This window comes from Poeciliopsis prolifica, unplaced genomic scaffold, assembly GCF_027474105.1.
Source record: "Poeciliopsis prolifica strain line A6 unplaced genomic scaffold, Auburn_PproV2 SCAFFOLD014, whole genome shotgun sequence".
Classification (NCBI taxonomy): Eukaryota; Metazoa; Chordata; class Actinopteri; order Cyprinodontiformes; family Poeciliidae; genus Poeciliopsis; species Poeciliopsis prolifica.
In genome coordinates this window covers 8544064-8561176 of record NW_026562389.1, presented here as the reverse complement: position 1 = coordinate 8561176, position 17113 = coordinate 8544064, and the positions used below count along the sequence as shown (strand labels likewise).

At 38.4% G+C, this 17113-nt stretch overlaps 1 protein-coding gene across 2 annotated transcripts in view; it reads left to right on the top strand.

The window, feature by feature from the left end:
• kremen1 (kringle containing transmembrane protein 1) overlaps window positions 1–17113 on the top strand; it is a 68270-nt gene that overhangs the window by 21830 nt on the left and 29327 nt on the right. For both annotated transcript variants that reach the window (XM_055040005.1, XM_055040004.1), the window contains exon 2: window positions 8613–8775. In XM_055040005.1, the coding sequence (XP_054895980.1) occupies window positions 8613–8775 (163 nt within the window). The remainder of the gene's footprint in view (window positions 1–8612; window positions 8776–17113) is intronic.

Sequence of the window (17113 nt, the reverse complement as noted above, 5' to 3'; positions counted from 1 at the left end):
TTTCAAAGTGAAATTAGGAATCCTAAAAATAATGTAAAACACATAATAAAGCTGGATTTTCCTCAGATCACAAAATATAGAATTAGACTGAATAGATCTGCCTTTTTATATCAGGCACATTGTCACTGGTAGCTGATTTGGAATAGTTTCCAATATTGGGACAGATACAGATATTAACATCGGATCATTGCATCTCTGGTATTAAGTCAAGTAAAGTTTCTTTGTATAGCACATTTCAGCAACACAGCAATTCAAAGTTCTTTATTCCATAAAGCATAATACAGGAACCAATTATGAAACAAGCAGTATACATTACTTTTTGTCAAAATTATCAAGAAGATATGCATCAAATATATTGATCAATGTTTTAGGTTTGTAGCCCTAATTTAAAGAAATTCAGCCTTTCATCTTTGCAGTTTTCTGGAAGTTTGTTCCAGATTTAATGAGCAATACAAAAACTTTACCTAAGCATGGATAAATAAATGTAGTCACCTAAAATATACTCACCTTTTTTACATAGATCCATTTACTAAACAAAACAGTTCAGACAAAGTTATTTATTGTGATTTGTCACTCTTCACTCTCCGTAGACTGTCCATACAGGCAGCATGATGGAAATTCTTAGATTTTTTGAAACTGTTTTTTTTTTCAGTATATCTTGATGCTAATAACAAACCCGTGCAAAAATGACATTATTTTTGCCTCTGTGAATAACAGAAGCCAGACAAACCCAATTTGTTTATTGTTCATACTCTAGAAGATATTTTTACTACTCAGAGGCACATCTGTCACATTGGCAGATTTTTCACTGAGCAAAAAGCTCCATTCTACTGAAATACTTGTAATTTCTTCCCTTGCTTCATTCTGATTTATTGCGTGACATCAGATCTGCATATTGCATTGTCTGCTCAGCAGACATAACCAACCTTATTTCTTACAGACCCAGCGTTTCTGAGGCTGCACAGGACTTTGTTTGCTCTGAGAGTCGGAGCTGGTTTAGAGCAGGTTTAGTGGCATTCGTTACAGGAGATTTATCTTTCTGTTTATTCAACCTTTTGCTCTTTGTCATCTGGATGTGTGTGCCAGGGGAACAAAGAAACCCATTTTGCATTTCCATTTTTATTGAATCTCCGCAACGTAGCAGGAACGACACTACAAAATCACAAGATAGAAAAAGTGCTGAAGCTTTGAAGTTTGGAAGCATGACCTCTTTTTTTTTTGGCTTGTGCTGTGTGTTACTCAACGAGATGCCACAAATAGATAAAGCGACACGTCACCTCGTCCACCCTCATGTCAGGTTGGTCAGCGGGTGCCTAGTGTCAACATTCTGCCAGCAGATCTTTCTCTGAAGCGTGTCAGCAAGTCTTCTGATGCCCTTTATGTCCTTTGTCAAAACCTGCAATCCATCAGTTACTGAATTACTGCCAAGGAAAACCTCAAATCGTCCATTCTTGTTACAGAGCCTGCACCAAACCTCGCTCTGTTTTGTCTGATAACATTTTAGCGACTCCAGGAAATCCTGTTTTATTTATTTATATTATAAAATCATTTCAGATCCAACTGTGGGGGAAGTGAAAATCCTGAAAAAAAAATTATTTTACACTTTCTAGTTTTGCTAAGTGCAGCTTCAAACAGAGGCTGTGGTTTCAACCCACCATCGGCTCCAGCAGATTAAGCTCTTTCCATTACAGAGCTAAATAATAGGGGCCGCGCAAAAACGAGATGGGGCCGCGTTTTATAGGTGCTACCCTGCAACTCTGGCAAGGAGCTGTGTGGGTCTGTGGCTGCTGTGGCGGTGAACTCACAGGGTGGTGCAGCAGAGGGTTTTCTGCAGGAAGAATTGTGGTGATGAAGACTATTTTTGGGGCCTCAGTGAAGTCTCGGTTTATTTTGGGCCACAACATAAGCGACATAAGAGGAAAATGAAAAGAACTTTGGTATTTCATCACCTGAATTTCACGTATGAAGAGCTTCTCAAGAATCTTTTTGTCTTTGTACTTTCACTGACCTTCTTGCAGAGGATGCTTTTGAAAGAATGCTGGATAAATAGGGGGTATATGTGAGAACGTGGGGGCCATTAACTGCAGAATTCCTCTCTCTGAAGCAACATACACACTGTAAAAACACAAGACCTTACCCAGTTGGACTTGTTTCTGCAGCAAATATCGTAATGCTCTTGAAGAAAGAAAAAAAATACATATATTTCAGAAATATATAAGTGTTGTGTGTTAAAACTGATTAAACTTTAAAAATTATGTAGCTTTATGCTATTAAAGCTAAAGTTCAATCAGTAATACTTTTATAACAAATTTATGTCAGATCATGATTTCTTGGTTAATGACAAATTGTCATAATAAAGACATTTTGAATAATGTCAACTTTGTATTAAAAGTGTGATTTGCCGAATGACACTTTATCACAACAGTCATATATAGTCATTTAGACTTACTCATGTTCATGACGAGTTTATGTCATGTTTATGACGCTGTCATGACAATCTTATTCACAACCCGTCAAATAAAGTGTTACCGAATATGGTTTTAAACATTTGTTAAAATGTCATCAACCAAACAGAGCTAGGAGGAGGGCTTTAATGCTTTCACTCAAACTCATGTATGCGCTGCTAAATATGCTAATGGCAGTGAAACACCCCACCCTTACAGGAAGCCATTTATCTGCCATCATTGGTGGCTATGCTAACTAGCCTCAGCATTCACAACATGACGTACAACCAATCAGAGCCTGAGTGGTTGTACTAGTGCTAACTTCTCCTAGTTAGTACTAGGAGAAGGGAGCTTGTAAGCTCTTTTTTTTTTATCACCGATCATTTGTCTGATAATATACGGTCACGACATAGTGGTAGTTCAATATATACATTTTTTTTTAAAATAAAAGTTACATATTTAATTTAATATTAATAAGAAGTATTAGTTCCAGTGGTCAATTATTTCACTGATAACAAGACATTTTTCCAGTTTTGTAACTTTTTCATTGATATTAAAGAGTTATTGACTCAAAGCAAGATCCCACAGCTTGCTAAAAAGGTGCTTGTTAAGTTAGTTTTGAATTCTTTTAAGAATACTAAGATAAGTGCTCTAGAAACTCACCCAATTTGGTAAGAGATTGTGTTTTTGCAGTGCAACTTCATTAAATTATGCCCCACTGAACATGCAAATATCTGTGAAACGTGGATAATAAATGTTAAGCTGTACGCTGCCATCCTCTGAGGTCTGATGTGGTTTTGGTGTGGAAATGGATACTGCTCGAGGGGAAAGGCGAACCAGACTTGTGCTGCAGCCAGCTGTGCTCCCCCCTCATACACACACCCGCCTCTTTACTCTTAAAGGAACTCTCTAACCTGCTCGCATCTGGCCTGGTTTGGCCTGACCCTGGCCTCTGTTCTTACTTTGCTGACATTAATGAGCACCACAACAGTAATAGCTACCAGTGCACCGCGGAGAGGAAGCAGATTATTGTGTACGAGTAATCTGCTTCTCTTGTCAACTGTGTTTGTATGCTTTGGAAGGTTTTGCAAAAACCCCGTGAGTGCAGCTGCTTTTTTTTTTTTTTTTTTTTTTTTACTGTCGCTGCTTGTTCAAATATGTTTTTGTCCAAGCTTATGTTCATTTTGTGTAATTTTATGAGTGGAAATAACGCTCGTGCACAAAGCTTGTCCCTAACGCCCAACGCATATAATAAATATGGAAGGGAGCTCTTTATGTCAGCCCTCTGTGAGGGAGGAAGCAGTTGTCTGTAATTATCGCTGCTTTTCATTCCTCGTAGCTAACACAACAGATAATCGCTCTGGCACTTATCTGACCTGACAACGTGTTTAACAGAAACAATTTGTTTGTTAACTTGTTTATTTCCTGAGATCACATGAACTGAAGCCAAGCCCCCCGTTTCCTTCCATCTCACCCCAATATTTTTTTTAGAGAGTCATAGTTGCAATATGGAAGTGATTAGCTGTAAATCCCAGCAAATATAATAACAGGGCGATTAGCTGTCTTCCAGCGATCCTCTGCATGTTTTTCTTGTTTTTCTCATTGCTGGGGCGGTGCTGGAGTTTCTGAGCGCCGGGCTCGGTTGAGGGCGAGTCCTCTTCTTTCCCTTCCTAGATTTTTTTTCTATTTCTAGATCTGCGTGTATTTTATTGGAGGATTTTATTTCCCCAATCCTCTCCCCCATGTGTTTCATGCGGTCGAGGTTCTGTTTCCCATCTCGGCCTGTGATGAAACCACAAGAAAGCCAAGACCCATGTGACGAGAGCCCAACAGTTGCTTGGTGACAAGGGAGAGGGGAGCGAGGGGGTGCAGGGCGTGTTCTCAGGGAAGTTGAAGTGGTCACGATCCAATCGGCGGATGATCTCTTCATTTCTGCGGGTCGTGGATAAACCGCTCCTCTCCAAGGTAAAGCGCAGCGTTTCTCTTTAGCTTGATAGATGTGTGGCTATCCGCAGGGATTTTAAATAGTCTATTCATCTTTACGATGACCTCACTTATCTCTCGGTTCTTCCAGAGCTTCCACTTCCCATTCCCACCACAAGCAACCACACATTTTTTTTAACGGTGGCAAAAACTCTGCAATATTCGCCGTCTAATCCGGGAAGCCCGGCTTGGCCGCAAACCGGCTGAGGGATTGCCAGCTGCAACTGCTTCCAGACGGGCCATGCTCCTTCCTGAAACTTAGGAGGAAAGTTTCCTGAAGCATGAGAAAGGAAGGAAGACATTACAAGTGTCAATCATCTCATCCTTATGGATTCATCACATCGAGCAGCTGAGCTTCATCAGTTCAGAACCTGCTCTTTTTGAAGAGAAGGTATTTGAAGTATATGAGCTCATTTAGGAAGCAACTGGCCGCCCTTTCCTTGTGGCATCGTCTTTGACTCAGGAAGTCATGATTGCTTTCAGGGAGTAGTTACTCATTATTGTGCTTGTGCTGGTGCCAACCTCTTAGTGGGAGTGTTTCCCCGTCTTTTTGCTCTGCTGTCCCGACTGCCTGAATCCAGAACAAAATGTAAATATAGGATGAAATCTTCATGCACTTTGCCTTGCAAAAGGTTTTTTCCTTCGAGCTGTTATCCATTTTACAACCACAAACTTCACATTTCATCTTGATATTTTTGTGACAGACCAACAGTGTCTGAACTGCAGAGAAAATTTGGTATTTTTACATGTCTTTTTCAAAAAATATATATATAATGTAATTGAAACCTTTTGAAGACAATGGGTCCTTTCCTTTCCAATTATGCTGAATTTTGTCAATCTATGATAAAATTCCAATAAAATCCACAGCATTTTGTGTTCGTAACATGACAAAATGGGCAAAAGTTCAGGAGTTGTGTATCTTCTGACTGTGGTGTGCATATAATGCACCATAGTTTAAATTTCCACCACAGCTGAACTGATCATATTACAGCAGTTACCTATCAACATATCACACCATGGTGTTATCTTCAAAATCTTCAACATGAACGTGTTGAGTTCCATTTGCTTACAGGTGCATCTATTCAGATGTGAGAAGTGTTCATTATTAGTATGGCTTGTATGTCCTTTGGGCGTGGGCCTGATTCTAACCACCATCCCTGTTACATATCCCTTATGTCCGCTTCGGAGGGCGTGACTTCGGTTGCTTCTTCGTTAAGTTGTTTTCGTAGCTTTATGGAGTCATGTTCTCCGCCAGCCAATCTCAGGTGAATTTATGATCTGATAGAGGATATCCTTGCATGTCAAGACAACATTAATTTGCGCCCAGAGAGATGGGAGACACTTACCAACAATAGAGAGGCATCATAATTGCAGAAACTTGACACCCCAGCGCTCCTCCACTCCAGCCGAGCTCCTGTCAGGCAGACGATGGATGGCTGACGGGCTCGGCTGAGCAGCACGGCCAAAGCAACCTTAATTAAAAGTAACTCGGGCTGTCGCACTGAGAACAGTCGGGGCTCCTGACTCGCAATGAAGTGAAGTGTTAGTAGGGCTTAGGAGGTTCATGCAAGAAGCTGGAATGCATGTGTGAGTGCAAGCCAGCTACTGTTAATAATGCACAGCTTTTATTTAGTTTAAAAAGTGAAGTTAAATCATTAATTGTGTCTTTCAGGTAACGCAAAGCAACTGCTCAATGAAGTCATGTTTCACTCAACACAGAGCTATGAAATTCTCAAAATATGTGGCTTTTGCATTACCTGTTCCTTCTTCCTTCTGTTTTAATGTTGCGTGTTTCCATTATTTACACTTGGACTCACCTGTCAATTGTCAGCCATCCGAATAATTATTGCAGCACCTGTCCTTCCCCTACTGTGTGCCAAAAATGTCGTTGGCAGTTTCCTTCTTTCCATGGACGCCCAGATTGTCATTCAGGAACATTTCTATGATGGTGTTTGGCCCCTTGCATGCTTTCTTATCTTGTTTCAGATCGCTCACACACACACACAAAAATCATATCACACAAATTTAAACTGAGTAAATGCAAAAACAAGTTTCTAATAATGTTTTCTAATCAGTTGTCATGTTTAGAGAGTAATTATTTTTTTCACATTGCGCCTACAAGTTTGGATAGTTTCTTTTTCACTAAAATAAATACATTTATATTTGTAAACTGCATTGTCTTCAGCTTTTAAGCGTGACGAGTGAGTAAAAACAAAACAAAAAAATAAATACTTTATTGCTCTGTATGTTTATGATACGGATCCAGTTTTTATTTCTCTTTTAGTTTGTTCTTGGCTGTGATAAGTTTGTTCATTCTCGAACAGGCTGCACATTGAAAACAAAAACATCTTGGATTAAAGTTTTTTTTTTTTTTCTGTACTACACCTTAAAGAAGCAAAACAAAGCGGGAACATCAGAATGATCCCGGGAACAGAAAGCCTCTCAGGTGTGCAGGATTCCCCGAAGAAAAATGTTTGTTTCTGCACTGAAAGGTTGGGATGCGGAAGCTTGAGAGGAGTTAAACTCTGAAGGAGAACAGACGATAGGACGCAAGAGAGGAAGTTCTGAAACCTTGAAACAGAATGATAGAGAGTGATGGGTCACAGCTGGCTCACCAAGGGGAATAATGACTGTCATATTGCAATGAATTAGCTCATACTCAGTCCAGCTTGACTTGATAAAAGGAGGCCGGTTATTGGCTAACCACATACATAGCAACAAGACCCTTGGAGACAAGCCAGACAAGCAAGTATTCCTCTTTCATTCTTAATGTTTGATTGACAGACACTGAGGGTAATTGATGTTATAATAGAACCAAAAACAGCATGTTTCATTCGTTTCATCAATAATAGCAAGCACATTCAGAGTTTTGTTCTCAGCAACTTTTGTTTACAGCTGTGACAAAGTCTTTACTTGTTGACACAATCATGATCTATACATTCATGGAAATTATTAAGGAAATTCAACTTTCTCCTTTTTCCAACCATCTGGACATTTTTTGTCCTTCCATAATCTTAATACTAAAGTATATATATATATATATATATATATATATATATATATATATATATATATATATATATATTATATATATATATATATATATATATATATGTGCAAATATATTGTTTGCATTCCTCATTTTAGGGAGACCAGTTCAACTGTTTGGCAGCATAAAGAGCAATCGGCTAAATCGGACAGTGGCAATTCATGCATGGAGTCTTCTTCTCAGCCTGCTGAAATTCAAGTCGACCACCAAAATGAGAAAGAAATGAGATTTTAGTGATAGCAGGGTTGTTGGTCCCAAATGGTCTGCTCTGAGTGTTTCAGAAATTGCTGAAACAATCATGTCTGGTTTATAGAGAAAAGTCAGAAAAAGCAAAACTATCCAGGGATCTGCAGTGACTTGGAAAAATAAAAATACCTTCTTGATGTCAGAGGTTGCAAAGTCAAAAGGTGAGGTCTAATACCTGCAGTGTGTTTCTACAAAAATGATCTGTCAGTTCAAAAAACAACACAGCCCTCATTGCAAAATTGCTCTCTTGTTGTCGTTGGTTTCTTAGGTGTTCGTACCAAATATCAGCACCTGCACCCTGATTAATCATAACATTTTTAATGTTTTCTCTTTTAATGTCATCGAAAGAGGAATGTGGTTTTCCTTGTACCAGTTTTAAGTGTTGTAAGAGGAACCCTGTGGACTCGTAGCGAGCGGTGATAGCTCATCGACTCTCCATCAGGCTTTGTTTATTTGAATTCCTGTTTTTCAGGGAAGAGATCCCTTCCACCAATCATTGTTTTTCTTTGGAAATCCACATATGGTTGTTATATACGTCTAAATTCAAGCCATACTTGCGCTTGCTGTATAGCTCTGTGGCTTTCGCCCCATCTCACTGTATGTTGGTATTAATTGAAACAGGGCTTTTATTGGTTTTGCTCTCATATTTTTGGCTGGAGTTTAAAAGTAGTGGGTCTGTGCACTAATACGACCGTTTACAATCCTTCCAGACACATTAAAATGTTTTAAAAGCATAAATGTCATCGTACAGAATGTAGATATGCCCAATAAAGAATTTTTTTTTAAATCTTGATAGATGCGTGATCTCTCATGCCAGACATGTGATTTTGATATTATTTTATTTATCCCTCTTTTTCCCCATTAATTTCAAATTTTCTCATCTCTTTTAGAGTGTTACACTGCCAACGGACAGGACTACAGGGGCTTCCAGAACCAAACCAGCCTGAATGGAGGGAAACCCTGCCTGTTCTGGAATGAGACTTTCCAGCATCCTTACAACACCCTCAAATATCCCAATGGAGAAGGAGGTCTGGGAAGCCACAACTACTGCAGGTTAGTGTATCATAAAAATGAAGTGTCACTCATGAATCAAAAATAAGAAAAGATTTAACCGCTAACAACCTGTTAGCATCTCGTTCTTCTAAGTCTCATGATGGAGTCTTTGCAATCCAACCAGCTGCCAACTAGGATCAGATTTCTTAAAATAAAGAAAATTACTTTAAAGTTTGGCTTTTTCTGGAACTAGAATAGATTAAAACAGACAGAACTAAAAAAGTTTTGTTCCTCTTCACTCTTCACTTAGGTTTGTATATTGGAAATGAGTGCAAACTTTACTGATTAAGCAATCACAAATTATACAACATTAATCAGATCAAGGAGTGCATCTATGAAGGCCAGTGTTTGCATTTGGTGATTCCTTGATGCAGAGTTGTGCAAACATTTTAGGAAGCCTCCAGAAGTTAAACATTTACTCAGGAAATCAACCACAGATTTGAAGAAGTCTGAAAACTACATGAAAAACATATTTTGGCGTTGCAAGAGTGCTTTTTTTTTTATTCTTTCAAATCTCATTAATCACTTCATAACCCGCTTTAGATTCATGTCGTGGCTCCATCAGAGGAATGTCGGACACAGTTAAGATTAAAATTTAAGGTTGATGCCAGCAGTTGGCAAAGGGAACAAAACACCCCAAAATTGGAAACAGGAAGGAAAGGAGTAGATTTCCTGGCTTCAAAGGTAACAGAACGTTTTTTTGTTGTACCATAAAATGCCGACATATTAGCTCAAGCATTTAACTTGTCCCTCTCAGAAGTTGTGCGCTGTCATTTCATGTTGAGGTTCTGACAGAACCTGTGTTTTACAGAAAGACCCATTTAGCCGCTCCTTCTTATTCTTTGGCTTGAACAAACATCCTCTTTGTGTGCTTCTTCTGCACATCTTTTATCTTTATCCAACTCTTTTCGCTTCCTTTCTGCATTTCCTCCTTTATCTTTTCATTTCATCATCTCCCTGTTTTTTTTTTTTTTGTTCAAGATAGTTGTAAATTATTTCAAAGTCTGCCCTCCAAGACGTCCAGATTCTCTGATTGTTGGCGTACCAAATGCTTGACTTTCTGAATAATTTAGTGCCTGTTTTTTTTTTTTTTTTTTTTTTTTTTGTCATTTGTCAAAGTGTTTTTTCTTCCCAGAGGGCCTGCACAGATATTCTGCTTCTGAATATTTTAAAGACGGCGTTTAGCTCTGCTGTAACAAGCGTGCAAACACCGAGCGGAGTTCGTGTAAGCAAATCTCCGTCACTGCAATGTGAATGGCTTGCAGTGGCTGTGGGTGTCCAGAAAGTCATTTCAGTTCATCAGTCACACTTTCAACAGCAGCTGTCAGCACTACGAGCAGAAATGTCAAAGTTGTAGGTTTTCCTGGGGGTTTTCCACGGTGTTTTGTGAGTCATCTGAAAATATCGGACACGTCCAGAACGGTGGCCTGGTCCTGATTGCCAGGCTCGTGGAAACAGAGCAAACCTTCCAGAACAGTTCTGGCTGTAGACGTATAATGCGGCCGTGCTTTGAAGTGGAGTAAGGCAAATTTGTTTTCACTTGGACAGGATGGGATTGTGGAAGATTTATGAGTTGGATTTAGGCGGAGTATGGAGGTAAGCATTCCCTGCACATTAGGAGCTCGTTATGTCCAGAAACTACATTTTCATTGTTTGGATTTGGCTGCTGTTTTGGCCTCTCGTACAATCAGCAGCTTTGGCAGCTTACCGACAGCTCACATTTTCGCCCACCCCACCCCAGAATCAATGGCTTCTTTTTCCACGGGGCTGAAGCTCGAGATAGTCTCACACGTTTCCAGCACAACCCAGGCGAACACTTCATTGTCAGAAAATAAGGGTTTGCATGTGTGGCATGTCTGCACAAGGTCAAGTGTTTGTCCATTTCTGCAGCCACGTACATGCGCTGCTTGATAAAAAGAGTTCACCAGAAGATGTGTTGTATTCGATTTGCTTGATCAGAGAAAGCTTCCCTGTGAGGTGAACTTTTGCAGTCATGTCTTGTACCTCGTCATCTAATTTGGATTGCAAATGGCCTGATTTGCATAAGGTGCAGACTGCAATTCAAATCAATTCATATTTCTTTAAAACTCCTGCAACCTTCAAAGTCTTTCACATCTTTCCTCCTGATTTGTGTCTCTTCCTGACCTGAGGTTTAGTTTGCTCTTGAGCTCCACAATAGAAGGGAATCCAAAACCAATAGGAGACAGGTAGTAGAGGGAACCACGATGGAGGGGTAGTTTTAGCTTCCCTTGCTCTGAAGCCAGTTGAAAATTAAAAGATGAAAACTTAGATGATGTGTGGCATAGTTCAGGAACAAGTTGTGAATATGCAACAATCATAGTTTTGAATCTTTTGTCTAGCTAACAGCACTTTTAGGCAATTCAGATTTTTTTTTTTCAAGTTTTTCTGGTTCATAAAAAATGTTTTGTCCCCTTTGGATTGATATAAGAAACATATTTAAAAATATATTCGAAATGTGAAACACATGAACACTGTAAAAACAGAAGTATTTCTGTCTAATTTATGGTGCAAATATCTTATTAGTGGAACAAGTACTAGTTTCACTGCCAGATTATTTCACTTATAACACTTATAATCTATCAATACAACTAGTACTTCATTATGAAATTGTTGATTTAATACAATTTAATAAGCTCCTTTATCTTGCTAAAAAGTTACTTGTAAGTTAGTTTTATCTTATTTTATGTGCACAAAGATATTTGCATTTGAAACTAGACACAAATACTATATTTTGTGTTATTGTAGCGTAAATATAAAAACCTGAGTTTTTATATTTCATCCTGGCCCTGCATAAAAATCATCCTGGCCCTGCATAAAAACTAATTACCCTCTCAAATTAAAACTCCTCTTAAGCATTTGCAATAACAGACCATGAGTGTTTTCATCACTTTGGAGGATTTTTTTCCTCTCTGATGTTTGAGTTTTCACCTGGAGAGACTCTGATTTTGATTTTAAATAATCAACACCCTCTGGATATTTAATCATTATGAGTCTCAACTTTAACACACAGCTGTGATATCAGAGGCTGGAAATCTCCACAAAAAATGAGTCATTAAATTCTAATGGTAAATGGTAAAAAAAAAAAATACTCCATTAAAAACGGGGAAAACTGGTTAGAGATGTTGCATTATTTCCCTTTTAAGACACAAATGGAAAAGGTCTTATATAAATTTATATATTTACTAAGAATTAATATCGTTGAAGGACGTTCTCATTTTAAAGCATGAGAATGATAAAGTACTGTTTCCTTATTCCAAAAGCACGACTTTGACCTTTTCGTAATATTTCATAAAAGTATCCCACAAATCAAAGTTATGATTTATGTCCCTTTTAACATTCAGCCCAATCTCGTGTCCCTGCAGCCTGATATTGGACTCTCCTCCCGGTGCATTAGTTGGAGCGTGTGAAGCGCATGATGGTTCAGTAAGAGGCTGAATAGCTTTGTCTGCCATTTGACCGCTATTTATATGCAGGTGTGTGTTCTGCAGAATTTATGAGTGCTCACCGTGCTTCTAATGCTTTTCCCTTACATGGATTAGATAATGGAAATGCCAGAGTGAATAGTGTTCCCCAAGTTGATTGTAAGTGAGTCTCCATGATGCGGGGCTCATGCCAGAGGTCAGGAGGCTGCAAACGTGATGTCCACTGATTTTATGACCATATTTGTAAAACGAGTACTTTCTGAAAATGACTGTCAAGGAGTTACTTTTTATGAAACTCAGATTTCTGTATTAAAAATATTTTCTTGCTGTTCTAAAACATAACAGTAAGAAAATAATGTAATAATTGACCTGCTTTATTGACGTAATATTCTAATATTAAAGGTGTTTTCATTAGCTGTGAAGAAATCATTACATCCTCATAATTAACAGAAGAAAAGACTTCGAAGCATCAGTCTGTGTAATAAATGTATGTAATGTCTCCACTTAGTGAATTGACTTACTGGAATAAATTAACTTTTCAATATAGCTGCCTTTATGTACTACTTTCTATTATGATTTGACTATATCATCTCTGTACAATGTGCTGTGGGTTACCATGATGACAAAGTTACATCTAAAGTATTTCTTTACAGACTGTGAGTACAGTTGCATATTTCCTGATAGTTGCACTTAAAGGAATCATGATTGCTGGTTCTAACTACCCCGTCTGGATGCTGTCTTAATGTTTGATTAGTGAAGAACAGTAACTCGTAGCATTGTAACGTGATTTTGAGTTTAGCGCGTCATCATAATGCAGAAATACCCCAGCAGGCGGCAGGAAGCCCTCCCCAGCTATATGTGTCCTCCACATTCACAGCGTCGGAGAGCAGTTTGCATGCTAAATCATCCAAGTCAATTAAAGAGTCTTCTCTCATGCAGTAAATTACCAGACTCTGATCTGCTTTTGACCTCAAATCCCTACCCAGACAAGCCTCTCATCACTGCTGTGCAATCAGCATTTCTCCTCCCACCAATCCTGCAAAATGAGGGAGGTAGAGCTTTCATCTCCTTTTTCCATGTCTGCTAGTAAAACTAAACAAAAGTCAACCTAGAATCTCACTAAATGTTTGTTTTGTGAACATTTTATTGCATGTTATGACCGGTCTTTCCACAAATAGCATGATTTTTTATATCTAGCTTCACGGCGCCAGGCGTTTTTTAAAACTGATCATAAATTTTTGAGTGAAGGAAAACATGTGAGCAGCGCCAGCTAAGAACAGCTGTTTTTCCGGCTGTGCTCTGATGGACACCGCTCCTGCTTTCAAGTGTGTGGCTTGGGAGAGCCTAAGAGGCCCTGTGGCTCTAATTGGCTGTGTACTGAAATGTGTGGCTCATTCTGAGCAAAATGACTCAATCATCGTAATTGTGCCAATTAAGAGTCCAAACATATCCAGTACTCTTCCTCCAGGTATGGGAGTGTTTCAACAAGTTCTGCTGATCTGAGCCAAAGCAGCCCTTTACTGACATGCAGCAAAGGGAATGTTACTCCCCCAAAAATCCCTCACACAGGGACAAACACACAGTGGGAATAACATTTAGCAATTTCTTCTAGGTTAACATCTTTTCTCTTTGCTGCAGGGGAAAATGGAAAAATATCCATCAATCTAAATCTGCTTTTGTTTCTTTATCAGACATTGTTGACATTTTAACTTTTCTTAGGCCTCATGCAAACAAACACACAAATAATACATAATGTGGCAAATGCACAAAGCTGTTAGCAGGGGCTAAATGTTTGAAAATATGAGATTGGACGTGCTTTCTTATTCTACAATTGGACATTAAAAGTAGGTCTGCTCTGAAAATGGTTTTCCCAAGCAAACAAGGTCGAGTTTTCCCTCATTCAAATAAGTTGTGGATACATTTAATGAAAACTCCAAACACATTTACATGTATCCATCTAAATGACATCCAGGACTGTCTTCACAAGGGAAACTGTTGGTGTGATGCAAATTTTTTTGTGAAAAAAAAAGAACATGAACAAACATGATAATATTGCTGCAAAGGGGGGAAACTAACACCATTCATTGCAAAAAAAAAAAAAAAAAAAAAAAAAAAGACCCAAAAACAAACAAACAAACAAAAAAACATCAGTGAACGTAATCCTGTCTTTTAGGGACGTTTCTCTGCATTCTTGTAAATAATCTAATAAGGTTTTAAAATAATTTTGTCAACTTATGTGCTGAATTTATTAAAGGGACTACAAAATAAATTACCTTTGCAATGATCATCTGAACATATCTTATAAGATAAGATAATACAAGATAAAACTTTATTAACCCCAAGTGGGAATTTTAAGAATTGTGAGAAATATGGATCATAAACCCCTGGGTCCCTTTTTAATATTACAATATAAATATCAGATTTGCCATATTATTCTGAGTTGGTGAATTAATTTTCTAAAATCCCCAAATCTCCTCTGTCACTGTTAGTAATTAATTGAAAGAAAGATAAAAAACAAACAAACAATCAAGAGAACATGCTTTTTACACATTATGAAATTGATTGATATACATAAAAAAGAAAGAAAAGAAAAAACTATTCCTCTGACGGATAGCAGTAGGATTTTTTAAAATCTCAACCCCAAGGAAATAGCAAAATTGAAAGCAGAAATCAAACAAAAAAAACAAACAAACAATTTGATTGGGGTTCAGAGACAAAGGGATGCAAACGGAAACATTGTTTTCGTGGTTAAAAAGGCATTTATGAGACTTCAATAAAAAGCAGGTCATTAAAAGCTAAAATTAATCCCAAAACACTCTTGCTAGCCAAAGTTAATCCCTTTAGCGAAAAGAGAGTGAAAGTCCAAAAGCAAAAAGAAAAAGTTAAGCAAGGAAAATGTGGGCTGGATTTGGTGGGCTGTTGTGCTTCTTCGTGTGGCTAGTGCAATGTAGCACATAAATCCTGCACAGAAGTAAAGAAAACGGCAAAAACATTTCTTAACAGAAACTTCTCAGCTGACTGGCAGTGTGCAGCAGCAGGCAGGAAAAGAGCACGATTATATTAATTTATGCTGCACACAAGAGGAAAACTCTCAGATCGGCCCAGCTCTCTCATTTCACTACTTTCAAATGTGGGAGCAAAATGTAAAAAACCCCAAAACAAAACAATACTTAAGCAGTGATTAAACTGTAACTTTTTCAAACTTTACTATACCTTGAAATGACAAATCCACCCACGCCTCTTTCGGCTGCATGATTGTGTGATGGATCTAGAAAGAGGCTCCGGGTTAAAGAACCCACTAAATTAATCATATATCAAAGAAGCTGGTGAATCACACATGAAGTGGGTGGTCTGCTGAGATTTTTTTTTTCTTTTTCAGATTCAAATGCTTAATTTATGTCTGCCTCCTTCTGGGTGATTAAGAAACCACATTAAACTTCATAATTGGCTTTTATGCATTCTTTGGATTCATATTTCAAAAATGATTATACTGTGTTGACAGGTGTTAAAGAGAGAGGAGGCGAGCCATATAAAACATAGGTTTGTAATACAGCGACGTTTTATTATTGTTTGGCCCAGTTTCTGCTGTTTAAAGAGCAGCCTGGAGCCAAACAAACAGGTCTCTTCTTCCCATCTCGTGAGGCAACAAATAGATCCCAGCACATGATACGATAAAAGTCAAGCTTGTGAACTTTAAAGAAAAAAATGTTGCGGGATGAGCTACTGTGGAGAGGCTTCAAGGGAAGCAGCGATGATTGGATTCTGAGCAAAATGTCTTGCAAAACAACTTCAGTGTTCATTCAGAGCGTAAAAAGGAGAAGATACTCCGGATAGTGTTTTTTATTGGAAAAGAAAAGAAATGGAAACGCCCTTCACAACTTTGCACAGAAAAAAAGGGAAACAGGATCGCGCAGCGCTGCAGGGCTTTTTCAAAATGCTACAATGAGCTGTCATGAGAGAAAAGGTTTGTGGCTAAAGAAGTCACTGTAGAAGGCTGTTTTTAAGCAAGCAGTGTACTTTTACAGTCTGCAGTTAATTCTTAAAAAGGAGGTTTAAAAGCTGAAACGGCATTAAGATGAGCTTCCAGTTCACAGCACGGCTACCTTTCTTTCATTTCCCAACATTCTGAAGTTGCCACGAGGGTCCTGGTTTACAGAACTGGTTTACCCTGGAGATGTTGAGCCTCCTGTCCCATCCCACTCCTCGTGGCTTTTATAAGAAAACTGAAAAGGAAAAGCACCAAGGGGCCTTTCTGGGTTATTATGATGGGTTGAAAGTGTCTTGATGAGTTTCAAAAGAAGCTGCAGACTCGGACAAAAGCTTGGCCCCACCACCCCTTTCTCTCTTTTTTTGGGTCTCTGTCTGTCTGGCCCAGAACAAAGAGCCTTCCCTCTGACCTCCAGAAGACTGTTTAGTCTGGACTTGACTGGCATGGCTGAGCATCCAGAGTTCAAGGAAAGAAGCTGAGCAGACAAGTCCCAATACATGTAACCCATAGTGATTGACATGGGAAATAATCACTCTTGGAAATACTGTTGAGTATTCAGCTATAAATGGAGTTTTTTTTTGTCTTTATAAAGTTAGTTTTGCAACAATACATCCATGTGAAAATCTATTCCCCCTCCTCTATTTGATCTTTCAGGGTTTTTTTTTTTTTACCCTAATTATTTCCCAGACCTGCTTCTAATTAGTTAATGCTCTACCACATTTCATTTCATCTCAGTAAAACCACAGCAGCTCCACGAAGGTATTAGATGGTTTTGGAGAACCTTTGTGAACATACAGCTTCATGGAGACAAAAGATCTGTTAACAGTTTTCCATCTGAAAATGGAGAGCACAACTAAAACTTAAGGCTGTTAATGTGGGTCATCAACTAAAAATTATAATGCATTTT